Raw genomic sequence first — 24,816 nt, 5'->3', positions numbered from 1 at the left:
TACGGATACACGATGGCTACAGTCTTTCCGGGGCGCGGCTCGGACTGTGCGTGCGGCGTTGGGGAGAGGCACTGAGGAGACGCTTGGATGCTTGCTTGCTCCGACGCGCGCAGGGGCAGGCATGTTCGGGACGGCGGCGCCCCCCCGTGATGCTGGCCACGCTCGCTGCACTTCCGTATACGTGCCCTCGTGTGTAGAACGTACTCTGGGTGGTTGCCGAAAACTGTGCACTTTGTACATACGGTCTGCTGCAGAGAAGCCGTCGTGATGATGGGCTTTGCCGGGCCGGTGCCGGCGTGCTTCGACGAGACGCCGTCCGTCAGCTCCGGGATACAGGGCCCGTCACACGGAAAGGCCAACTCGACACGCAGTATCCGGTGGCGATGCAGCGTCGTCTTCCTCGAGGCAATGTCTGTACATGGGGGACGGGGATAATATGTCAAAGCGGCCGCGAAGGTTGGTGGCAGCAGTCGGCGCCTCTTGCACAGGGCGCGCACTCCGCTACTCACCTTGTCCTTGCCGGCGCCATGATGTTTTCTAAACAAGGGATGGGATGGGATGGGATGGCAAGGCAAGGCGGCCGGCAGGGCATGGCCCCTGAGCAGCCCTGCCGGTTCATGTATGTACGCGCAAGCACGCGCCCCCCGGGAAATCGAGCTTCGGCTCGGGCCACGAGCGAGCTGAGATGCAGCAGCAGAGGCAGCAGCGATCTGGGGGTGCCTGCTTTTCCGCTGCTGCTGCTGCTGCTGGGCTGCTGCTGGGCTTCTGCACATCATCGCCATCAGCGTGTCCGTGTCTGCAGGATTGTGCATTGCATTTGTCCTGGCAGCTGCGGAGGCGTGGGCAGCAGCAGCAGCAGGCAAGCCTAGGGCGGGAGTTGGAGTTGGAGTTGGTGGTGGAGGAGGAGGTGGTGGTGGTGGTGGCAAAGGGGGAGGAGGAGCATGCGGTCCAAGGAAGAGAGGCAAAGCCAGACTACCCGAGGACGAGAGCCTCTCGGCGGAAAAGGGGAGGGGGCAAGGCAAGGCAAGGGGAGGGACGGATATGTATGCATCATGTGTATGTACATGTATGTCTGTCATGTATGTACAGTGGGTGGTTGGTGGTAGGCAGGCATGAGTGCGTGATGGATGCAGTCTCCTGGCCGTAGTCTAAATCCCACTGACGCCTGCTGACAATCGGAGTCCATCAATGCGTCGAGGGGTTTTGATGGGTTGCGAAAGGGGGTTTGTTTGGCCTCGTCGCCACGGTGACGCGGGCGGCGCGGAGGCGCGAAAGCGACGACACCTCGTATGTAGAAGCCGTATGGATTCACTCGATGGCATTGTCTTGTTCGTTTCTTGAGTGTTTTCTTCCATTCTACTTACTCTCTTCTTCCATTCCTTTACAATGGAGATGCTGCCAAGATCACGCTTCAGGCGGAGATGATGTGGAACGCAGCTGTTTTAGACCCAACGGATTTGTTTTGCTATCCGCCTCTCTCAACAATTCAAGCCACGGCAATAATAAAGTATATAAAAATATCTGAGAGAGAGTGTGTGTGTATTTACCCACTGTCAGTAGTATCACCGCAGGCGCATTGACAGAGCGCAAAGAAGAGGAGAGCCGGCGAGAAAGTCGGGGCAGATGGAGGCGCGCGAACCGACGATTCCAAAGACCGGCGCGTGCGCCCAACGAGTCAGCAGCAGCCGCCCTTTTCTTGTCTCAAGCGTGCTGTCCAAAGCCGTTTTACAGCCTCCCTCGACGCTGCAAAACAAGAGACATCCATCCCACCCCGCCGCGTCACCGCCTGCTGCAACCGCCATTCATCACCGTCGCCAAAGGAGCGCGCGGCCAGTCCAGCGGGCGACAAAAGCCGACGACCAAAAACAACAACAAATCTAGAGGGCAAAGGGGGAGGGGGTGGAACAGGGCCCGAGGGGGGGGGAACGGATGCCTCCGCTCCGGCCGCGCAACGCCGTCCGCTTCGACCCGTGGAACTCGTCGTCGACGGGCCACCAGCGCGCCGACCACCGGCCCGGCACGGCGTGGCGCGACGCCCGCGGCCGCAAGCTCAATGCCCAGTTCCGCAGCGCCCGGGGCGGCCCCGCGGGTGACGATGCCCGGCTGCCGACGGCCCCCGTGCCGAGGAGCGTCGCCGACTTGCTGGCGAGGCCGGGGCTCATGAGGGAGGAGAGCATGGAGCGGCGGCGGCGGCGCGGGGAAGGGCAGCAGCAACAGCATCAAGAAGAAGAAGAAGAAGAAGAAGAAGAAGAAGAAGAAGAAGAAGAAGAAGAAGAAGAAGAAGAAGAAGAAGAAGAAGAAGAAGAAGAAGAAGAAGAAGAAGAAGAAGAAGAAGAAGAGTCGCAGACGGATGCCGCCGCCGCCGTCGCCGACAACGACGACGACAAGAAACAGGGGCCACAGCGATCCTCGAAAAGAGCCATCTTCGACGGCGTCGTCGTCTACGTCAACGGCAGCACATACCCCCTCGTCTCGGACCACCGCCTCAAGCACCTCCTCCGCGAAAACGGCGCCCACATGTCCCTGCACCTCGCCCGCCGCTCCGTCACCCACGTCGTCCTCGCCCGCCCGCCCGCCGCCGCCGCCGCCCGCCGCCTCACAGCCACGACGGGCGGCGGCGGGCTCGCCGGCGGCAAGCTGGACCGCGAGATTCGCCGCTCGGCCGGGTGCGCCGTCAAGTACGTCGACGTCGAGTGGTTCGTCCTTTTGCCCCCCCTCCGGAGCTCCGTCTTTATGGATGCCGTGTCGTGCGTCGACTAGACTTGGGCTGACCACCTACCTTGCAGGGTCCTGGAGAGCGTCAAGGCCGGTATTCGTCTCCCCGAGGCGCGCTTCCCGGCTGTCAAGGTGGCTGCCCGCGGCCAGCATAGCGTCTACCGACTCTACTCGGCTCATGGGTCGACGGCTGGTTGAAGGAGAAGCGACGGGGAGACGGGAACCCGGGCCGTCAGAGAGCTTATGTTGGCGGCGGTAGCATCGGCGTTGCGTTCTGGCGTTTTGAGAGGCTCTCTTGGGCTTGAGCATGGAGTTCTATCTTTTGAAAGACCAAGGGTGGCTGGGTTTACGCCTTGATACGACATACAGGCGATTCCATTCATGTTCCCCAACTCGTTTCGCTCGGCCATTCTACAGTAACGCATCACGAAACTCGGGAGATATCAAAAAAAGCCAAGAGGGGAGGGAGCACACATCTGAGGCTGCGAGGTCTACACGGCAGCCTCCTCTCCCTTCCCCCTCGCTTCTTCTACGAGCTCACCCGCCCACCCTCGCCAGCAGAGAGAGAAGCATCCCCTCCAAATTCTTGGCCCATGATGTTCCCTCCGTCTTCTCGCGATTCCATGTGTCACCTTTCCAAAACCTCTCCTCTCCCGCTCCGTATACGATAGACGGCAGCGGCAACATACCTCCCCCCACCGCCACAATCCCCTTCCTTCCGGCATTCCCCCCTCGCCGGTATTGCACGGCCTCGCTCGACGGGAAACGCCAAGCCCCATCCCCTCCCCCACTGTAAGACAAGCTAGAAAAGCAGAGCAAAGCGGCGGGAGCGAGCGTCACGCCATCCCGCCTCCGCCCCTCCATCGCCTCGACCCTCCTTTGCTTTCCTCTCCCACTCCCCTCCTTGGGCTCCCTACCTCTGATTCCATCCCCCGCTCGTGTGCGCCAGCCAAACAGTGAATCAGTCGAGCGGGGGTTCAAGGATATGAGACGGTGTCACCAGAGCTCGCAGGACTATCGCGTGGCTCTTGGGCGCGCAGCGTACTTGGTAACAGAAGAGGACAAGGACAAGGGGCCAGGGCGTCGTGTGGCACCGTGCGCCGCGATGATGACTGGCCGCTGGGTCGTGTTACCAAGACGACGGACGGCAGATGGCTCTTGGTGCCGAGAATGGCGGTGTCCGGGTCGTGCCATGTGGAACGCCGGGAGAGCGGGCAGAGAAGCGGTGGGAGATGAACTTTTCGCCCTTTTCTCTCTGCTTTGCTGGGGCCTTGTCGTTAACGACGGCGAAGCCAAGAGTGACATGTATGGATGGGCATCTCAACGCTCTCCGGGCGGGGATGTAGGGAAGGAAGAGAAAGGAAGACTCGAGAGCCAGTAACACGAGAGGAGTGACCACCTCCTGTAGTGTCAAACCTCCCCTTTGACTGAGGCACGCACGTAGAGACTTTGAGGAGCCCTGAAATGAGATCTTTGAGCTTCGTTAGACACTCCCGGTGGTGGAATCCGGAGACAGACGACCACAGGGCGAACCAGCAGCCGTCACAGCTTCGCCTTGGCCCTCCCCTCGACAGCCCCGTGCCGGTGTCCGCTGCGGCCAAAGTACTCGCCAATCTTGGCCCGCGCCACCTCGACGACGCCCGCGTCCTCGACGGTGCTCGGCACCGCCACCTCCCGCTCCAGCTCGCCGTGCACCGCGTTCTCCACCAGCTCCCGCAGCACCCGCCGCAGCGTCTTGCCCGACCGCGTCCGCGGAATCATGCCCCGGCCCTGCACGATGCCCCCCAGCGATGCGATGGCGCCCACCTGCCGCCGCACCAGCGCCTGGATCTCGGCCGCCAGCTTCTCCTCGGGCACCGCCGACGCCGGATGCTCCGCCGTTGACAGCGTGATAAAGGCAAAGGGCAGCTGGCCCTTGAGCGCGTCCGGGATGCCCACGACGCAGGCCTCGGCCACCTGCGGGTGCAACGCGATGGCTTGCTCAATGCCCCCTGGGCCATGGTGTTTCCACGTCAGTGAATGTGTCTTCGCCCAAGTACCTGCAGCCCCGAGCCAAAGGGAGGATGGAGGAACGCCAACTCACCACTGGACAGCCGATGCGCGCTCACGTTGAGCACGTCGTCGTTCCTGCTCATGACGTGCACGTAACCCTCATCGTCGATCCACCCGGAGTCGCCCGTGTCAAACCACTTGCCACGGAACCTGGCAAGATAACTCTTGTAGAACCTCTCGTCGTCGCGCCACAGTGTGCGAAAGGCCGTGGGCGCGAGCGGCACGCCCAGGACAATGTTGCCCATGGTGCGCCTGGCCACCTCGGCGCCCTCGTCGTCGACGACGCGCACGTCGAAGCCGGGCATGGCCTTGCCCGCGCTGCCGGGCCTCATGGCAGGCGGGGCCTGGTCTCTGCGGGGGGCGGCGCGATCGCGGGCGGCGTCGGGAACGAGGGCACGGCCCGTGATGGGGGAGCCGGACTCGGTGGACCACCAGTTGTCGACGACCTGGGCCTCGGGGGCGGCGTAGCGGGCGAGCAGGTCCTGGTACATGGACACGAGGGTGGGCTCGGAGCGCTCGCCGGCGAGGAAGAGGGCGCGGAGGGAGCGCAGGCCGCCGGATTCGCCGACGCGAGCCAGGAGGCGGTTGTCCGGGTCGTCGCGGCGGATGGCGCGCAGAGCCGTCGGGGCTGTGAACATGACGTTGACCTTGTACTCGCCGACGACGCGCCAGAACGCAGAGGCGTCGGGGGTGCCAACGGGCTTGCCCTCGTAGAGCACAGTCGCGGCGCCGGCGAGCAGGGGCGCGTAGACAATGTACGAGTGGCCAACGACCCAGCCAATGTCGGAGGCGGTGAAGACGACGTCCCCGGGACCGTGGATGCCGAAGAGGTAGCTCATGGACAGGTGCAGCCCGACGGCGTGGCCGGCCGCGTCCCGCGAGACTCCCTTGGGCGCGCCTGTCGTGCCGGACGTGTGGATGATGTAGACGGTGTCGTTGCTGCCGACGGGCACGCAGTCGGCCCGGATATTCCTTGCGCGCGCGCTCCTCGTCACCTTTTGCCAGGTGGCCTGCCCGTCACGGCGGTTGACCGGGGTCCAGCGGAGCTGTTCACGCTGCCAGATGAGGGTGCGCGAGGGCTTGTGGGTGGCGAGGCCGACAGCTTCTTCGACGAGCGGGCGGTAGGCCTGGGGCGGCTTGGCACCGTCAATGCCGCACGAGGCCGTCAGGAGGAGGACGGGGCGGCAGGCGTCGATGCGCTGGGCCAGGGCGTTGGGGGCGAAGCCGCCAAAGACGACCGAGTGGACGGCGCCGAGGCGGTTGATGGCGAGGATGCCGACGACGGCAGCGGGGATCATGGGCACTTGGGTTGGTCGCGGTTAGCTCTTGGCTTGCCAGGTGGTCGTCAATCATCCGCCTGCGGTGGATGGAGGTCACCGGCTGTCCCAGACACGGTGAAGCTTGGAGCTTACTGTAGAGCATGACGACATCTCCCCTTCGCACGCCTTCCTCCCGCAGGGCGCCGGCCAGGACCTCGACCTCATCGAGCAGCTGGCGATACGTGTAGCGTTCCTTTGTGGCGGTGACGGGGCTGTCCCAGTAGAGGGCGACGCGGTCTCCATGGCCGGCGACGACGTGTCTGTCGAGGCAGTTGTGGCAGGTCGAGATCTCGCCTCCGGGGAACCACTCCCAGGCATCGCCGTCACCGAGGGCCCGCCGCGTCCTGCGCAGCGCCGTCTCGGGCTTGGTGTGCCAGTCGAGGTGCTCGGCCTGGCGGGCCCAGAAGGCCTCGGGCTGCTCGAGGCTGGAGCGCAGCACGTCGTCCTGCGGGTGCGTCATGTTTGTCTCGCCCACCTCTCCGTGGTCGAGACTGCCTGTGTCTTATCGCGTGCCCGAGGCGGACGGTGAGCGGGATGGTTGTGCGTGAGTCTTGGGCGAATCTGACGATGTCGGAGGACGAGGTTGTGTCTCAGGCACAGCCACCACATGGCCCGGGCCACTGCCGGCGCCACGGCTTCGGCAAAGGGCGATGCATATACATGGGTCTGGGCATCCGGCAGCCTCGCTCAGTTGATCCTCGGCTATGGTGTGCCACGGCCGGGGGTGAGGCTGAGGTCGACAAACGTGTGACGAGGCGGGGTAAAAGGGGAGAGCGAGAGAGCAACTTTGGCGGTGGGGCAGGGCTCCAGGAGGAGGGCGGGGGGAGGAAGGAACGGAGAGCGGGTTCCGGACCTGGGGCTTCCGCTTTCCCGGCGGAGGGGGGCCGATCTCCGGAGGCCGATCTCCGGAGGCCGAGTAATGGGGACTAGAACGTTCTGCATCATGAGGTAGGTCTAGGGTAGCAGGTATTCCTGACAAGAGCCGGTTCAACCCAGCCTGGCATTCTAAGCCCGTGGAGAGGCGTGGCAATCTTGAAGCCAGACTTAAGTTCCTCTTCTTCCCAAAATAAACACCAGAAATCCCCGGGCCGTAATCACAAAATCCGGTCTCCACGCGACGGAATGAAGCCACGGCAAAAGGTCGTCTGCCCCTTTCCCCTAGCAAGGAAAACCCACGATGCCCCCACAGTCGAGTCCACCGTGGAGATCCGCAACGTCTTGTCGCCAAAGAATCGGCTGGAATGGCCCCTCTTAAACCTCCCAAAGCTGGTCTGTTAGCGCCGCCGGCCAACGTGGCAACCCAGCGCTTAACAGCAAGAAACAAAGAGACAAACAACACCCCCCCCTCCCACACAAACAGACACACGTAGCCACCAGCAAAAAGAGCTTGTCTCTGACGGCGCCGTTGGACCTGCTGAGGTACAGGAACTTATCTACAGGGTACCTTATGTTGGTTCACCGGCAAGCGCGTCGTCAGCCTCCTCCCATCTTCCCGTCACTCAACATCACACGGACACCTTCACGAGCCCCTGTCCGAACAGAGCGCCCGGGATAATCCAACCAAACAGCAAAGGTGCCCATCTAGCCAGCCGCTCGGCCAATTTTGCGACGCGGTAATAGTCCGTCTCCATAGCGCACCAGGGGCTTGCTTATGTGAATTCCCCAATCCGACAGACACCATCCTGTCTGCCCCTTGTCATCCATGTCTTGCTCTCGTCCAAGTGTGACGGGCGCAGCAATCTCGCTTACTGCCACCGCCCTAACTTATCACCAAGCCCGGCCAATGGAGTTGCGCGCTCTGATAGTGGCCTGCTCCGACTGATCGTCTGTCACAAGACGCAACGCCACATGGCTCGCCCCTACGCCGCCCCCTTGCGTTCCCTTTAGCTTGGTGTAAGGGATAAGAACCAGGAGAAGGGCAAAGCAGCTGATGGAGTGCTGCAATACGACACTCTTACGAAGAGTAGTGACAGTCAGGGTTCATAGCATCATGTCGAATCAAAACGTTGCAAATCCTGTCGGGGGGGAACCAATCAGCCTTTCTTGAGGAATTTGTCTGCAACATGGCCGCATGGCAGTCCATGACAGCGTCATTACTTATTGCTGCGGGAAAAAGGCACATGATATTTCCCAGCGCCGAACATGATAAAGTCCACACGTACTAGAGTCCGAGGACCCAGTGCCCCCTTTTAGCTCCGAGACAATATGAGATACAAACGTGTCTCCGGGGCTCGGGTCCATATGTTCGTATCCCAAAGTCTATACAACCGAAGAAAGTCGCTACCCTGTTGAAGCGTGAACCGACGCCTCACCTCTCGCAACTCCACTCTCTGCAACACTTTCCACGAGCCAGGCGTTCATCCAAAGGGATGGACCATGGCTCGACGTGACTGTAGGCTCGATTTACAGCAGGAAGGCGGCGACACCGACAACACCAGCCAGGCCGGCGCCAGAGAGGACGGCGGCCTTGCCAGCACCAGCCGTGGGGACGGCGCTGGGGGAGCCGGAGCCGGGCTGGGTACCAGCCGGGGGAGCGCCGGTGCCGGCGGGAGGAGCAGGGACGTTGCCACCGGGCTGGCCGCCGGGATAGCCGCCAGGGTTGCTGCCGGGCTTGCCACCGGGGGGGACAACAGTGGCGGTGGGGACGACGGTAGGGTTGTAAGGGCCGGGAGCAGTGCTGTTGTTGTAGTTGCCGCCACTGGACGAGGGATGTTAGCCACAGTCCTGTTGGCTGGTCAGGACTCACGACTCACCAGTTGTTCTTGTTGTTGCAGACGACCGCAGAGGTGGTGATGACGGGCCTGGTGATGGTGCACGGGCAGTTGGTGATGGTCAGAGTGGTGGCCTAGACGAGTATCGAGTCAGCCGGCGTCGCTTGCAATGCCCCCCGGATTGATGATGCGTACCTCGGTGACAGTGTAGACCTTGTCGCCGTGGGTGATGTGAGTAGGACCCGGACAGTAGGTGGTATAGGCAGTGACGACCTCGGTCACGACAGTGGCGTTACCACCATAGTGGGCAGAAGCGCCAGCAGCGGCGGCGAGGACGGCGGCAGCGGTGAACTTCATGGTGTCGGTATTAGGAGTGGGACGGGAGATGGGGCGTAGGATTAGATGATGCTGGCGAGTTTAACGAATGAAATTGACCGAAGTCAGGGTAAAGGTTGTATGTATAGCGAAGGTGAGTGTGGTAAGGAGGAGGAGGAGGAGGAGGAGGAGAGCGGAGAGGGAGGGGCGGCATGGAGGAGACCATCTTTATACACAGGAGGAGCGACTGAGATGAGATGAGGAGCAGCGAGGACGGGGGACGGGGGACGAGGGACGAGGGACGAGGGGTGGGGGCAAAGCAGGCGTCGAGGAAGCAGACAGAAAGAAAGAAAGATTGGACTGTGTCTGCTGGTGTCTGATGGGACGGACGGCAGGGCCGCACCAGCCAGGGTGGAAAAGGGGCAGGCCGTTGATGTGATCCAAGTGGCCTGCAGCCAATCGAGGGTCGGTTCTCTGCCGTGGCCCGAACGCCTGCCCGCTGTATAAGGCCTCGTACAGACTACCTGGGTACGGAGCACCCGAGGTGGAGGAAGAGCCTTTGTCAGGCAGGAGGCCAGGTCCCGAGTACATGGCACCCCCCATGGAGCCTGGAAGAGAACAAGCTACGACCTGTGGTAGGGGAGGGGCTCCAGGGGGGTGGGGAGGTGAGATTAGGCGCGTGGCTGCCCCGAGTACCGAGTACTCGACTCCAGCTGCGTCCTCACCGCCCACGGCGGCACGGCCTCCCCCACGACGCCTGCATTGGCCGCCGCGGCAAAAGTACCCTCTACGAGGGGCTGCCTACCCCTCCCTGCCAGGAACACGCCTCAGTGCATTGCAGCAACAGCATGCACTCGGTTGGTAGCGGACTCGGAAATGTCGCATGCTTTTTTTTTTCCCTCTCCCCATGCTGCACAATTTGATGCTTGAGTAACCACACACGCAAAACAAACATCCAATGGGCGAGGGCTCTGCTCGCCAGACAGATGCAGGTCCACGCGTTCGCACTATGAACGGCCGATTCGGCGGTGGAGGCGGTGGAGGCGGCCCCAAAGGCAGGCTCCACTTTAGAGCAGATCGACGACACGCCCTCCAGGAACAGCGGGGACGAGCAAAACAAAACAAAACAAGGTGAGCATCGGGGGAGTCGGACGAATCGCCGGGCATTTTCCTTCTTCCTTTCTTCCTTCTCAGGGCAAGAGGGGCTTTTCATCTCCGAGGCCCGGGGGACGAGTGGAATCCGCACGGTCGAATGGGCCAACAGACATGGCACGCGTGGGTATAACAGCAAACCCAGACGACGGATGAGAAAAGAGAGCCAGCTCTGCGTGACACGGCGAATCAGCTGGCATGGCGGGGACGGCACCATGTGCTCGCTTTTTTGCGGATACGAAGTGTGAGTCCAAGAATACAGAATTGGAAACAAAAGAATGACACGAGACTGGGTGGAAGAGAAACGAGAAAAGGGACACCAGCCGGGTACTGAACCGAGTACGGAGTACGGATAGGCACCGAGGTACTGTAGGTAAGACAATGCAGCGGAGCGAGCCCGTTGGCTCGGCCTTTCTCCTCCATCGGCAAGGGACGAACCACGGGTGGGGGTGCATTGTTTTTAGACGCTTATGACGGCCCCCCGCTTTGCTGCGCTGTTGGCGCTAATGCAGGAACAGGAAATCCCGCACTTTTTGTTCTATCCGCTGTTATGAGGCTCACCAAGATCAAAGGGCATCCTTTTCTACAGTACGTGCTGTGCATACCCGGCAGATGCATCGACGACAACCTTGCCCTTGTCTGTGGCCACGAAACGACCCTTTGGGCACTCACTGGCAGCTGCCAAGCAAAGAAAACGCACAGCGCATGACAGTTGAGGCTGGTGCATCCTCTGTCGTACCTACAGTGCTGCCAGTTAGCAACGCCTCCAATAAACACCTCCAATAGGGGTGCCCTATTTTGCATGGTGTAGCGGTATCTTACAGCTTGACAGGTACCCATGCCCCTGAAAGTTACTGTAAAAGCCCGTTTCTGCGCGCCCATGGCCAAACTTGGGATAATTATAACTGTATGCGTTGGTGCGCTCCCCGTAACTAAACGTGGGCGTACGGATATAAATACCAAGGGTAAGCCGCCGCGTCAGCAATGGGGCAATTGCCAGTCTGGTTGCCAGTGTTGCTTCGCAAGTCGCGAGGGCCAATGGCAAGGTGTAACTGCGTCCGTCCGGCATCCAACTTGCAAAGTGTGACGGCATCAACGCTGCAGACTTGCACTGGCTTGAAATGCGTATAACAAGTCAAACCGGCTTCTCGTTCGTCCACCGCAAACAACTCAAGCAGCATCTATAGTTGGCGGTCGTTGGAGGCCGCGTGCGGGCAAAACGTAGATTAAGCTGCAGCGCAAAGGTCTTCTTGAATCAGCTGCTCAATTCTCACCACTCACCCCGTCACATACTTGGCTTGCATACGATAGCGCCCCAATACGTGGTGTGTTCCCTGGATGACTCCATCGAAGCCTTTTTCCACCATCACGCGGATGCGACACGACACGAGTGCGACGACCGAGCTCAACGTCTCGTCGGACCACCTGCTCGACCAGTTGCTATCCAGGGCCAATGCAGCTATACCGTCACTGCCGGCGACTCACGACGCCGCAAGATTGTTCAGTTCCGAGCAGGAACATCCGACCTGGACATGGACATGCAACAACAAGGTGCTGTTGTAAGTCGTTTATGCGCCTTATTCTGCACCGATGGGAGCCCGCCAATTCTATATAAAATCGCAGCTTGCGAAAGTACAGTACAGAGCACTGCGCCTTGCACTAGCATGTCGCTTTAACACGCTACCTATTTGCAAACTCCCCAACTAATATTATTCCAGAGACTGCGCCGCCGGGCCTTGATCCATCACCGCGCGCGCTATGCCCTACCGTAGATCCTACTGCTTCGCGAACAAACCAAGGTTTGTTCGAGAATGGAAATAGCCGAATTCCATCCATCGTCACCATCTATCAGCTTGTCAGACCACAAGACTGCCTCCATTGAAGCCCATCTGTCGTGACCCCAGTTCAACCCCAACGTTTAACCCTCCGAAATGTGTCGAGACTCCCAGAACCGCTGATATAGTGAGATGCCGCCAAGTAATTTTCTTGGTAGGTGCGTCTCGCTCACCAAGTCGTGATACTTGACGTCCCCGCTGGTCATCGTGAGCCGTTGGGACATGATCGGGAATACATACTCCGTGGACTGGTGACATTTCATTGTGGCGTTGAGGCTGTAAATAGTAGGTTTTTGCCGAATATAGGCGAGTAGCCTGACTTTAACGCCTTGAAACTCAACTCACGGAGAATTCAACGGCGAAAACTGGCTTGGGCCCCTAAGAAAAAAAGCAGAAAAAAAGCAGAAAAAAGATTTCCAGCTGCGTAGTGGCCTCAACTGAATCCAGATTCGGAATGCATGCCTTCCGTCATGGGTTACCTTTTACTCCTGTCACACGGTCACGGGAGCTTCGGGCATGTATTTACTCACGGCCAGTAGAGGCTTCCTTTCGACACTGCTCCTGCTCTTGGTGCCGCGGCAATGCGTCGTGGAAAAGTGTAAAGCGGGCACCATCTAGCAAGAGGAGGCGTATTTTGGCAACTGCGTGGCTGTCCAAGTCTAGACCGGACTAAGTCGAGGAACCTTAAGACATGGTTGCGGAACGATATAATACTTGAGTAAGTCTCTTTTATATACATGAACCATGAGGAGAGGAGACGCGCTACCCGTGAGCTAAACTACACTACATGCCAAAACTGCCCGTAGTGAGGGCAGACTATATTTACTTCACCAACAGCGCAGTCCAGTGAGCATCAAAAGGTTGTGTTCATCATTAATGTAAGACTGGTGTGGTCAGTTTCGTGGACCACGGAGTGACGAGCGTGCCTGTGGCAGCAGCAGATGCAGCTTGCTTGGTGTGATGGCCATTGGGTGATGGACTCGCGTGTCGTACGTCTGTTCTCGTCTTCAGGTCCGTGAAAAAAAAACAGAGGTGTCGGGTTCTCTTGCGGGGTGAGAGTGTCGCATGAGTACAAGAAGGGAAGAGAAGGGGACTGGTGTCTGTCGTAGCATCGAAGCCGAACAACGGCTTCTGACGTAAAATCTCGAGAGGCTGGATGCTGGGAGGCTTGAGGAGAAAGTTCATCCAATATCGGCGCTTTAACTCTGGCTCAACTCACTGGTACTGCGAAGGTTGTAAGCTTTTGGATGTCCGGCATTGGCAGGGAGATCTGGCTGGGACATACCAACAGTCATTGTGTGACTGGACCAGTGATGCGGATGGCAATCCCTGGAGCTTGTGCGTATCCAATATTGCATGCGAGCAGCTTGTTGTGGCTTCCTGAACTAGCGTTTCAAATCTGGCATCATGATATGTTGTCGCACCAGGTAGAATGGAGGGAGCTGTGGTCATGATCTTGAACGATCTCGCAAATCTAGCGTTTAGTGGGGCAGATTTTGCTGCAGCAGTGTGACGGACTGGAGGAGGGAGGCAAGAGAAATTGGATCAAACCCAAGAGGGATGAAAAGAAGCAGGACTTTTGGACGGACAGGACTTTTGGACGGACAGGGCTTTTGGACGGACAGGACTTTTGGACGGACGGACGGTGGACGACGGACGAACGACGGAGTAGTGGACGAGCGACGGAAAGATGCCATAAAGGACGGCCAGGGGTCGCTTCGAGATGAGAAGCAGGTCGACCTTGAGCTGTGAGCGAGGCAACCTTCTGTGAGCCTCGAGATGACTAGAGTGATTGAGTGAACGCCTGTTAGCCCCTCCAGCAATGGACGACTGGAGGGTTTCCCCCGTCCGCCACGGGGAGGCCGGCGTCGGTCGGACGGGATAAGTATATTGGACCCGCGATCGGTGTGCTGCAAATGGTCAGAATGGCCTAGAAACGCGCGGTAGGGGAAAGGAGGGGGGTTAGGAGACTTACGAAAATAAAGATAGAGACAAAGGAAAACGTAGGATTAAACGTCGCCGTGGTCCGACTGGCTGTCCTCGCCAGTCTCGTCCCCCGGCGCACGCACGACCGTCCTCCTCCTCCCTCGACCCGCCGGCTCGTGAACGAGCACCTCATCGTCGACGTCGTCCTCGTCGTCGGTGTCGTCGAGCCCCCCCAACACCCCATCCCCATCCTCCTCCTCCTCTCTCAGCCCCCCTCCTCCTCATCATCGCCATCCTTCTCGTCCTCCTCATCCTGCGCCTCGTCCTCCACCCGCTGCAGCCGCCGCTCCTCTCGCCGCTGCTGGCGCTGAGACGGGGGCCTCAGGCCAAGCTCGTCCTGAAGTCGGACCAGGTCGCCGCGCTGGAGACGAGCAGACCCCGCAGCCTCTGCGGCGGCCAAGGCCGCAAATGCCTCTTGGAGGCGTCTCAGCGCCGTGGCTGAGCTCACAGCCATCTCGTCGTCTTCGTCTTCGTCGTCTTCGTCGTCCTTGTCCTTGTCCTTGTCCTTGTCCTTGTCCTTGTCCTAAAAACATCAACAAGATCGGGAGAGAGAAGGGGGGGTGGGGGTGGACGGCCTGCAGAATTTGCCATAGTTCGTACTTTCCTGCTCTCATCGCGGACTTGCTCTTTCTATTGCATTGGCCAACTGTGATCCAAGAGCCAGCCACTAGGGCAAGACTGCGAGGCTTGGGCATCTGCCGAGAGGAAAAGTGCTCCCAGGGGTGAACACAGAAGGACCAGTGGAAGACGCTTGGCAGGACGAGGTAAGGATGGCTATACTTGCCCAACTGTGAGGGCTTTGAGTCAAGGTAGCAAGTAACACGCGCTCAGGTACCCAGAGCTTGCGTGCGTGGAAAAGCGTGTTGAGGGTTCGTTCCTTCTGCTGCTGCTGCTGCTGCTGTGCCTCCTCCTCCTGCTGCTGCTCTTCCTGCTGCTCCTGCTCCTGCTCCTGCTGCTGCTGCTGCTGCTCCTCCTCCTCCTCCTCCTCCTCCTCCTCCTGCTGCTGCTGCTCTTCCTGCTGCTGCTTTTCCTGCTGCTCCTGCTGCTGCCGCTGCTGCTCCTCCTGCTGCTGCTGCCGCCGCCGCCGCCTATCGCGGGCGAATTCTTCTTGTCGCGACGTGCTCGTAGGAGCCTTCCACAACTGGGGTCTCGGCCTCAGCCGTGCACTGCGGTAGCGGCTGCCGAGGCGCATGTCGTCACTGCGTTCCCATTCATCGGGAGCGTCTACAGGCCATATGCCCATGTGACCCAGCGGGAGCCCTCGCGACGCTCTTGCCACCGTCAATTCTGGTCAAGGTCATGGTCCTGCTGCCTCGGAATGCCACTGTGGTCCCAGTTGCCAGCACGACGGCAAAGGACTCGGGACTCGGGAGGGTGGATAGACGGTTGGACCATCGTCATGGCTTACTGGTCTAACAGCGGGCCGAGCCCGTTGCGGGCCTACCTAACTACAGTAGGCACTGTACTGTATGTACGTTTGTACGGCGTTTGAACGTGGCAGGGCCGCTGAAAGCCTGTAAGCGCTGGATCTGCCAGGACGAATCTGTCAGCTGCCACCAGCACCTCCATATGGCATATAGGGTCCGCTGCCAGGTCATCTGTTGGAGTGTCACTTCACTTTTGCCTGCACAACCGGGTGGTTTCCTCACAGAATCATACATTGAATTTTTGAAATCAGTCTTGATAGACCCACAGTGTAGGCACTCCCAACAGCATCGACTATTGTATGCCTTAATCGTTTCCGCAATACGAACGGACCAAGGCATCAATGGTTGGCACGCGCTATCTCGTTTTGAAGGCATGAGCAACCATGAGCCGAGATGGGCGGCGTGGGGAGATTGTTCAGATGGTGTCAGCGGCGCTGCCGTCATTTCACTTCTTCAACGGCGTCTACCCCTTCGCTGTTTTTGTTCGCTCTCCAAGCCTCTTGACGAAATACTGTAGACAGGCTTGACTGAAAAAAAGGCGCCTTCTCCGTCTGCCCGGATCACAGCATGACAGACGTTCAGTACATAATCGGGCATCCTCTCCGGATCGCCCGTCCGCGGCGCAAGCACTTGGGGTGCAGCGCGGAAATTACCCGATATGCCTGTAGGATCCCGGAGAGCCGATTGGCCCCAGTTTCCGACCCCAAAGATAGCCTCGGTGACACCTGAGAGCCAAGACAGCTGCGTCCTTAATTATTACCTCGTCACCAACATGACCAGTTGCTCGCGCCCCGAAGAGCTATGTGGCTGGGAATGAATGCTTGCCAGTCGTTTATTGGTTTCATCCTAGTTGGTGGCGCTCGATGGTCGTGCACCATTGGCGACGTGGCTCCATCATGTTAGCTGGCTCGTGCCTACGGAGTAGAAGCGGCCAAATGGACCACGCCTCTTCCAGAAAAAGCCACCGAGAGGTGCAGCCCCCATTTATTACCCCCTACCCCCGGGCAGCAGGATACAACGTTGCTTCTAGTTTAGTTTAGTTTAGTTTAGTGTATTTTCCGTCCAGCAACTTTTGGTCGCTCAGGTCTCCGCAGGGGAGCACAGGACGTGCTGAGCTAGCAGGTGTCTACATGCTACATATCGTACACTTCACCCACTATCCAGCATTTCATCGGCTCAACGGCGCTCATGACAAACCTGTTGCCCGTCAGCGGGACGTCCAGGCATGAAGAGAAAGCTGTCCCGTGGTCAGATCAGCCAATTTGCTTCTGGGGCCTTGCAGCCCTTGATGACCTCGGCGATCGCATGGTCGCGAGACCTTGACGCCGCCCGAGATCGGAGCAGGTAACAGAAAGGATTGAGAGGAAAAGGTAGGGTGAGAGAGGAGAATGATGACCGTCTAGTGGCGTGGGCAGATCCTCCGAAGAAGGAGCTCGCTTTCGCCAGCCTGACGAATTTGTCAAAGTCCTTGCCGATTGCGCGGTTGATGGCTGCAGCCGGCCAAGGTGCAAGCCGCATACGATGCCGTGGCGCAACCTTTCTGCAGTAAAAGATGTGTGCTGGCTCTTTCGTCTTCCGCACGAGCACGTCAGTCGCGCATTGTCGTGACCAAACCTTTCGTGGTAGTCAGCAAAATCCCCATGGTGGGTTCTTGCTGCGCAAGTTACGAAGCAGGGGCCGAGAGAGCGCCAATTCTGACGGGCAGCTGGTTGTGGCTTTAAGCCTCAGGTCTCTGTATCGCCCGGCGCAGAGGCTTCCCACCAGGCCTTGAAAGCCTCTTCCGGCTGCTGTCGGGCAATCTTTCGCAGGTGCGCTAGCGTCGGGACGTTATCAGCGGGTTCTGGCAGTGATGCTCCCGCCTTTGCCAGAGCATCAGCCTCCTCGTTGCCTGGGATGTCAGCATGGCCGGGGATCCAATGGACCTCCACAGCTCCGTATTTTCGCGCCAAAGATTGAAACTCAAGGAAGACCTCTTGCGAGGAGTCGCTCGGCGTGCCCCGTAAGCATGTTGCGGTCGCGAGGTTGTCGAGGCAGACAAAGATGCGGTCAGTTTCTGGAAGGCTCACCGCAGCCTTCAACCCCTCCAACGCACCTTTCGCCTCAGCGTCGAAAATCTCGGCGGGCCCGAGACGGCCCTTGTCGCGCAAGACGGTGGATCCGTCCCGATGAACAACATAGCCATATCCGGCGTGGCCTTCGGTAGAACGGGACCCGTCGGAATAGACGACCAGAGTTCGGGGCGATAGTGCCTGGAGCCAATCGCGAAATTTCTTCGCCGTCTCATTTTTCGATGCACTCTGCAGAGGCGCAGTCTGCTCTTCGACAAATCCGCGCTGCAGCAAGGCAGGCCTTGGGCAGCTTGGTAGCAATTGTCGGAGCGCCGCAGCCTAGTCCGGAAGGGTTTTGGCTGCTTTTGGTACTTCAGCTTGATCATTTCATTCAGTATAGGGCTTTTGGCCTCGACGTGCGCTTCACGAGCGGATGAGCTTCGTCCAGGGATTTGAGACGCGCAGCAAATGCAGTCCGGCGCGCCTCGAGCAGCAGAGGGACCGGCGGTATCCCTGCCTCCCGGTGCAGAACATTCGTTGGTGTAGTTCTCCACACTGGCAGGATAGCCCGAAGAGATGTGTAGAGTGCCTTGCTCATCTTCTTTACGAGGTGTCCGATCCTGGACGGTCCTTCCTTGCCCGGCTTGGTCCAGCGCGGGCGCGTAGAACCAGGATACCAGACCTCCGCCGCGTAGAGCAGCACTGGAATGACGCAAGCGCAGACCGCTCGTCGCACAGCGCTCGGTAGAGGACCATGCCTGGTGTTTGTCAGTCTCCTGAGATGGAAGGCGACTGCTTGCGCTTTGGCCGTCCATTCTCGACATGAGTCTTGAAAGACAGAGTGCTGTCGAGCCAGACGCCGAGCCAACGCATCGCCCGGCCCGGCCGTTTCTCAAATTCGCCATGGAGCACTGGCGGCGCCGTCTTGGGCGTCGTTCGAGAGAAGTGCATCACTTCTGTCTTCTCAGGGTCGAAGGAGATCCTGTTGGCGGCGCCCCACGATACAAGCTCACGCACATGATGAGATGCTTCGGCGGACGTCTCATCCAGGCTATCGCCGACGCAAAGGATGGCAGTGTCGTCCGCATAGCCGAAACGCCCTTTTGAGCTGCCCAAGCGGTAGATTGGTTCCGTATACAGTAGGAAGAGGATCGGCGAGACTGGCGATCCCTGTGGCAGCCCGCACTGGAGAGGCGATGAATTCGTTGCGATATCTTGATAGCGGATGCGTGCCGACCTGTCTTGCATAAACGAGCCGACCCATCGCGCGAGGTTCGGTGGCCACCCTTGCTCCCGTAGGCGAAGGATCAATCTGTTGCGGAGGACTGTGTCGAAGGCGCCCTGAATGTCCAAAGTCACCAATGTTGCAACCTGCTTGCAGGTACAACGTTGCTTCTGGTCCAACTCGCTCGGCGGTATAGGGTAGCTGGCGCCTCTCGGGCTGTGCCGGCTAAGATGGAGGGGGAGGGAAGACGACCAATCCGCCGCGTCTTGTCACCGTCACCGTCAGCGGCATCACACGAGGTAATTACAGACGCTTCCCAATACACTCAGCCAACAGCAAGCGAGGCAAAGACAAAGCACAGGTAACAACATGGCGGCCACCATGAAGGCGATCGGTATGGCAAGCATCCATCCCCACCCGCAGCCTCGTACTGGGGCATCGGGGGCTGGCTGACCAGACCTAACACGGCGCGCATCGACGCACCCCCAGACATCAGGGGCGGCAAGGGTGAGCGGGACGCTCTCTTCGTCAATGCCGAGACGCCCAAGCCCGCGCCCGCACAGGGCCAGGCACTCGTCAAGGTCAGGGCCTTTGGCATCAACCGCATGGACATCATCCAGCGCCGCGGCAACTACCCGGTGCCGCCCCAGGCCCCGCCAACCCTCGGCGTCGAGTTCAGCGGCGTCGTCGAGGCCCTGGGCGCCGGGGACCACGGCGACTTCCACGTCGGCGCTGAGGTGTTTGGCCTGGCCTACGGCGGCGCCTACGCAGAGTACGTGGCCGTCAGCTCCAAGATGCTCATCCACAAGCCCCATGCCCTCTCCTGGGAGCAGGCCGCCGCCGTGCCCGAGGCCTGGATCACCGCCACGCAGGCGCTGCACCTCGTCCTCGGCTTCGCCCGCGGCAAGTCCATCCTGTGGCACGCTGGCGCCTCGGGTGTCTCCATAGCCGGCATCCAGCTGTCCCACCTTGCCGGCGCCTCGCGCGTCTACGCCACCGCCGGCTCCGACGAGAAATGCCGCCTCATCACCGAGCGCCTCGGCGCCGCCGCCGCCTTCAACTACAAGACGCAGGATTGGGTGGCCGCCCTGCGCGAGGAGACGGCCGGCCAGGGCGTCGACTATATTGTCGACTTTGTCGGCGCCGACTACTTCCAGAAGAACCTCGACGCCGCCGCGCGTGACTGCCGCATCGTCCTGCTCGGCACCCTGAGTGGCGGCAAGCTCCCCGACGGCGCCGACATTTCGCCCATTCTCTACAAGCGCATCCGCATCGAGGGAAGCACCCTGCGCAGCCGCGACGAGGAGTACCAGGGCAGGCTGCGTGATAGGCTCGAGTCGTACATGCAGGACTTTGAGGCAGGCCACCTGCAGATTGTCGTTGACAAGGTGCTGCCCTGGGAGCAGATCCAGGAGGCCCATGCCCACATGGAGCAGGCCCAGAACTCGGGCAAAATCGTGTGCACCATTCCGTAACTTCTCTACAGACCAGAGTACTGCGCCTGCTATCCATCCGTATAGTAATGGTCGAGCCACCATGCGCAGATGTATATGCCAAGGAAGAAAGGGGGGCCGTTCTAAGGGCCCCCTTGCCCCCCCCCTTTGATGTACTTCTCGATCCAACCCGTTCGTAATATCGCAAGATGGTGACTGCTTTGCCATGCTCTCTCGTCGAGCATAGGTTGCAGAGTTTCTTTCTCACCAGAGCCATGCACGGAACTTGGAGAGGCTAATCATCGAGGTCGTTTTACGTGTTTGAACCCTCAGTTCTTGTTGACCAGGTTGAGTCTGCACGCTGAGCACGGGCTCTGTTTGTCACATTATCTCGGGCTGGCCAGTTCACGAGGGCCCTCTACACGGGATGTGTAACCCACATTTACGAAGTGGTTTGAGCATGTTTGGCGTTGACACCTCTGTTTACTCAGAAGAATGTATGCAGGGTTTCCTGTTTCTTTTCCTTCCCTCTTCTGTTGGACAGATGGGTTGTTGTGGACACAAGGCACTTGATAGGGGCATCTCAGTCACCGCAGCATGAAGAACAGAGTAAAGGCAAGAAATCAAGTAATGGCAACCGCTACCCGCCGCATATAAAAGACAAAATCGAGGCCATCGTCTCCCCCGTTCCGCGTCAATGGTCTTGGATCCATTTCAGCATCTGCTCGTAGGCCGTAGCTTGGGCATCCCCGATGGAGGGGTTGGCATATGCGCCCACGACAGCGAACCCTTTGTAGCGTCAGCGCAGGCCTTTACAGCTCGCCAACGGAGCAGCAAAAGCTGGGGACAAACTCACCGTGCGGCACGCCCGGGTAGACCTGGACTTGGTGCTCCAGATTCGCCTCGGACATGGCATCCTCACCGGCAGACCGCACCGCATCCGGAAACAGAGGGTCGTCTTCAATGCACACCAAGCTTAGGGGCGCCTTGAGATCTTTGAAATCGTCTGGCGTGACAGATGCCGCATGCGCCAGCGCTCCGGCCTTGATGTAGGGCCCCTTTGCGAGGGCCCCCGCGCTCTCCTCACCGTCGCCCTGTTCCTGTGATTGCTTGGCCAGCAGCAGGACAAACCTGCCGCCGACGCAGTAGCCGACGGCGTAGATGCCGCCACCCTGCTTGACGGCATCGGGGTATTGCTCGTTGGCGGCGTCAATCACCCTATGGAGGATGGGCATCACTTTGTCCGCTGTGGTCCGCGCAAGCCACATGTCAGTCATGAAAGACTTCATTGCCTCAAAGGTCTTGAGCTTGAATTGCTCGAGCAGCGATGGGGAATCGTCGACGATGGCGGTAGTGGCAGGCGCCGTGTCGCCGCCGAAGAGGTCGGGCATGAGGACGAGGAAGCCGGCCGAGGCATACTTGTCGGCCTGGATCTGGTTGTTGGTGGAGCGAATGCCGGTGCCGCCGGTAAGGAGGAGGAGGAGACGCGCGGGGGCATGAGGGTAATCGGCGGGCTTGGAGATGTAGACCTGGGAGAGAGAGAGTCAACGCTATCATGGCGGGCTCGAGAGTCTTGGAGTGACGAACGTCGATGTCGTTGAGCTTGAATATTTCGCCGGTGGAGGACTGGCCGATGGCTGCAGCGAGGGCGAGGTCAGCCAGGGCTCGGTACGAGAGAGAGCAAGGAGTGCGTACGAGTTGGGCGGTCCGTCACGCAGTGCTCGCCTACTATCGACGCCGTTTGGGTGTCGTCGGGAGCAGCCGTCGTCTGCCGGTCGTCCAGGTGAGAGTCGCTCTCAGGGGCTTTGGTCGCGTTGCCTGCGTCAGCCATGTTCAAGGGCGGCCGAATGGAGGAGGTGATTCAGGTTGGTTGGCGAGAGGGGCATTCCAAGTTGGTTTCCAGAAGGAGCGTCGTCACGAAGCACCCCACCACCACCACGTGGAGGCCAACAACTACAGGGGAGTTCAGGCACACGCACCTACTACCGATGTGTGTAGGTACTGGCTTGCACCTTGGGTTTCCAAGACATTCCAGAACTCTTTGGACGAGACAATTTGGACGAAAACAATGGCAGCAGCAGCTTGGAACTCTTTACAGCTGCACATCGCCCTGCAAAACGATGCACTTGTTCCATGGCATCGAGACCAGGTGTCGCATTCGAAGCTCCAGTTTCTCAGGGTCCGCAGTACCGCATGTGCATGGCGGATTACATCAGCGAGACACCCCGCCACTATGCCGCCACGCGGGGCTCTTTTCTTTCTCCACCCACTAAACGCGCTGGACGCGTCGCGAACTTTGAGCAACACGACCGCTCCATGGTAGACGAGAGAACGTCATCTTTTGGTCTCTACGCCCACACAGCCTCGTGTCTACGCCAAATCTCGACAAATCCATACACTGGTAGACTGGTAGACGCCCGCCGTCAAGGAAAGCTCATCACAGTCAGCCATGGACGCCGCATCTGCCCTCTCCCGAGGCGCTCTAGAGTTCGTCCCCCCCTGCTGGTGACGCATCGTCGAGCTGACCCAACCTCTTTCCAGTGCCATATTCAACGACCCCGACAAGGCCGCAAAGCTCTTCCCCGTCCCCGTCATGCAGTGTCTGCAGGTCAAGCAGATGGCTCCCTCTGCCCAGGGCGGCGACCGCTATCGCCTCGTCATGAGCGACGGCCAACACTACGTCCAGACCATGCTCGCCACCCAGGCAAACCACGTCGTCCACGATGGCAAGCTGACGCGAGGCTGCCTGGCCCGCGTCAAGCAGTATACCCCCAACAACCTCAAGGGCAAAAAGTGCGCTCCCCCATCCCCTCGGCTCTCACGGTCAACTGACCCCCGCAGCATCCTCGTCATCCTCGACCTCGAAGTCATCGAGTCCTTTGGTGTCCAGGAGAAGATTGGCGAGCCCGTCGCCGTCGACTCCAAGGGTCCCGCTGAATCAACAATCGCCGGCAACGACTTTTACGGCGCCAAAAAGGAAGAGCCCAAGACGCAGCAGTCGATGCCCTCGCGGCCCGCCACCCACGCCGGCGCCACCATTTATCCCATCGAGGGCCTGTCGCCCTTTGCCCACAAGTGGACCATCAAGGCCCGCGTCTCGCTCAAGTCGGACATCAAGACGTGGCACAAGGCCACGGGCGAGGGCAAGCTCTTCAGCGTCAACCTCCTCGACGAGAGCGGCGAGATCAAGGCCACCGCCTTCAACGACCAGTGCGACGCCTTCTACGACGTCCTGCAAGAGGGCTCCGTCTACTACATCTCCAGCCCCTGCCGCGTCAACATTGCCAAGAAGCAGTTCACCAACCTGCCCAACGACTACGAGCTCACCTTTGAGCGCGACACGGTCGTCGAAAAGGCAGAGGACCAGACAAGCGTGCCCCAGGTGCGCTTCAACTTTTGCACCATCCAACAGCTGCAGGGCGTCGAAAAGGACAACACGGTCGACGTCATCGGCGTGCTCAAGGAGGTGGGAGAGGTCAGCGAAATCACATCCAAAAAGGACGGCCGGCCGTTTCAGAAGCGCGAGCTCACTCTCGTCGACGACACGGGCTACTCGGTGCGCGTCACGGTATGGGGCAAGACGGCAAACTCGTTTGATGCAAATCCCGAGTCCGTCGTGGCCTTCAAGGGCACAAAGGTGTCCGACTTTGGCGGCAAGAGCCTGAGCCTGCTGTCCTCGGGGACCATGACGGTCGACCCCGACATTCCCGACGCCCACCGACTCAAGGGCTGGTACGACTCGGCCGGCCGCACCGACACCTTCTCCACGCACCAGGGTCTGGCCACCATGGGCGGCGCCACGGGGCGCAAGGACGAGATCAAGACGATTGCGCAGGTCAAGGAGGAGAACCTGGGCGTCGACGACATGGCCTACTACTCCATCAAGGCCACCATTGTCTTTGTCAAGCAAGACAACTTTTGCTACCCGGCCTGCTCGTCACAGGGCTGCAACAAGAAGGTGACGTCGATGGGCGACGGCACCTGGCACTGCGAAAAGTGCAACGTCTCCCACGACAAGCCCAACTACCGCTTCATCATGTCGCTCAACGTGGCCGACCACACCAGCCACCAGTGGCTCAGCTGCTTCGACGAGACGGGCAACATGATCTTTGGCAAGACGGCCAACGAGCTTATGGAGCTCAGGGAGAATGACGAGGTCAAGTTCATGGCGGCCTTTGAGGAGGTGAATTGCAAGAAGCTGAGTTTCCGGTGCCGGGCCAAGATGGACAATTACGGGGACACGCAGAGGTGAGTATTTTTTTGGTGCCTGAACCCCCCTTGTCATCATTCCTGTTGCAATTCACTTGGAAACTGACGTTACGATGCAGAGTGCGGTACCAAGTCATGAATGCGTCCTTGCTGGACTTCAAGGCGGAGGGCAACAAGCTGGCGGAGATGATCAAGCAGTTTGACATGAACTCGTAGGGAACACGCGGGATGCGGTATGAATATAGACAATGTACTTTTGGTGGCGACGAGGTTGGGACGAGCTTGTCAGGTCAGACGGTGCAGCAAGGTTGTTCGTTCGGTCCCGGAATCATGGCCAGATTGCACAGCCGGAGGGACTATCAAAATGGGTGGGCTAGCCTATGGGTGGG

The 24,816-nt window shown here is 59.6% G+C and overlaps 7 protein-coding genes across 7 annotated transcripts; 3 read left to right on the top strand and 4 right to left on the bottom strand.

The window, feature by feature from the left end:
* Positions 1–1,929: 1,929 nt before the first annotated feature.
* On the top strand, positions 1,930–2,913 carry HRG_09294 (BRCA1 C Terminus domain-containing protein; the record flags this gene model as incomplete). The annotated part of the gene is made up of 2 exons (XM_044867765.1): positions 1,930–2,696; positions 2,787–2,913. The coding sequence occupies 2 exons, from the start codon at positions 1,930–1,932 to the stop codon at positions 2,911–2,913; spliced, it is 894 nt and encodes a 297-aa protein (XP_044717025.1).
* A 1,344-nt stretch (positions 2,914–4,257) lies between these two features.
* HRG_09293 (AMP-binding enzyme domain-containing protein) lies at positions 4,258–6,546 on the bottom strand (the record flags this gene model as incomplete). The annotated part of the gene is made up of 3 exons (XM_044867764.1): positions 4,258–4,706; positions 4,799–6,070; positions 6,180–6,546. The coding sequence occupies 3 exons, from the start codon at positions 6,544–6,546 to the stop codon at positions 4,258–4,260; spliced, it is 2,088 nt and encodes a 695-aa protein (XP_044717024.1).
* Positions 6,547–8,489: 1,943 nt separating this feature from the next.
* Positions 8,490–9,154, bottom strand: HRG_09292 (uncharacterized protein; the record flags this gene model as incomplete). The annotated part of the gene is made up of 4 exons (XM_044867763.1): positions 8,490–8,600; positions 8,649–8,784; positions 8,840–8,931; positions 8,993–9,154. 4 exons carry the CDS (start codon positions 9,152–9,154, stop codon positions 8,490–8,492), a joined length of 501 nt encoding a protein of 166 aa, XP_044717023.1.
* Positions 9,155–14,290: 5,136 nt separating this feature from the next.
* On the bottom strand, positions 14,291–14,780 carry HRG_09291 (uncharacterized protein; the record flags this gene model as incomplete). Its single annotated transcript, XM_044867762.1, has 2 exons — positions 14,291–14,608; positions 14,733–14,780. 2 exons carry the CDS (start codon positions 14,778–14,780, stop codon positions 14,291–14,293), a joined length of 366 nt encoding a protein of 121 aa, XP_044717022.1.
* Positions 14,781–19,154: 4,374 nt separating this feature from the next.
* Positions 19,155–20,260, top strand: HRG_09290 (zinc-binding dehydrogenase domain-containing protein; the record flags this gene model as incomplete). Its single annotated transcript, XM_044867761.1, has 2 exons — positions 19,155–19,179; positions 19,275–20,260. The coding sequence occupies 2 exons, from the start codon at positions 19,155–19,157 to the stop codon at positions 20,258–20,260; spliced, it is 1,011 nt and encodes a 336-aa protein (XP_044717021.1).
* A 652-nt stretch (positions 20,261–20,912) lies between these two features.
* Positions 20,913–22,049, bottom strand: HRG_09289 (dienelactone hydrolase family domain-containing protein; the record flags this gene model as incomplete). The annotated part of the gene is made up of 4 exons (XM_044867760.1): positions 20,913–21,007; positions 21,075–21,747; positions 21,806–21,855; positions 21,914–22,049. 4 exons carry the CDS (start codon positions 22,047–22,049, stop codon positions 20,913–20,915), a joined length of 954 nt encoding a protein of 317 aa, XP_044717020.1.
* Positions 22,050–22,667: 618 nt separating this feature from the next.
* On the top strand, positions 22,668–24,643 carry HRG_09288 (replication protein A OB domain-containing protein; the record flags this gene model as incomplete). The annotated part of the gene is made up of 4 exons (XM_044867759.1): positions 22,668–22,705; positions 22,760–23,011; positions 23,060–24,466; positions 24,547–24,643. The coding sequence occupies 4 exons, from the start codon at positions 22,668–22,670 to the stop codon at positions 24,641–24,643; spliced, it is 1,794 nt and encodes a 597-aa protein (XP_044717019.1).
* Positions 24,644–24,816: the final 173 nt, after the last annotated feature.

The sequence above is a fragment of the Hirsutella rhossiliensis genome (genome assembly GCF_020360975.1).
Source record: "Hirsutella rhossiliensis strain HR02 chromosome Unknown scaffold00012, whole genome shotgun sequence".
Lineage (NCBI taxonomy): Eukaryota > Fungi > Ascomycota > Sordariomycetes > Hypocreales > Ophiocordycipitaceae > Hirsutella > Hirsutella rhossiliensis.
Note: the sequence above shows the minus strand (reverse complement) of the source record. Positions and strands in the feature narration are given on the sequence as shown.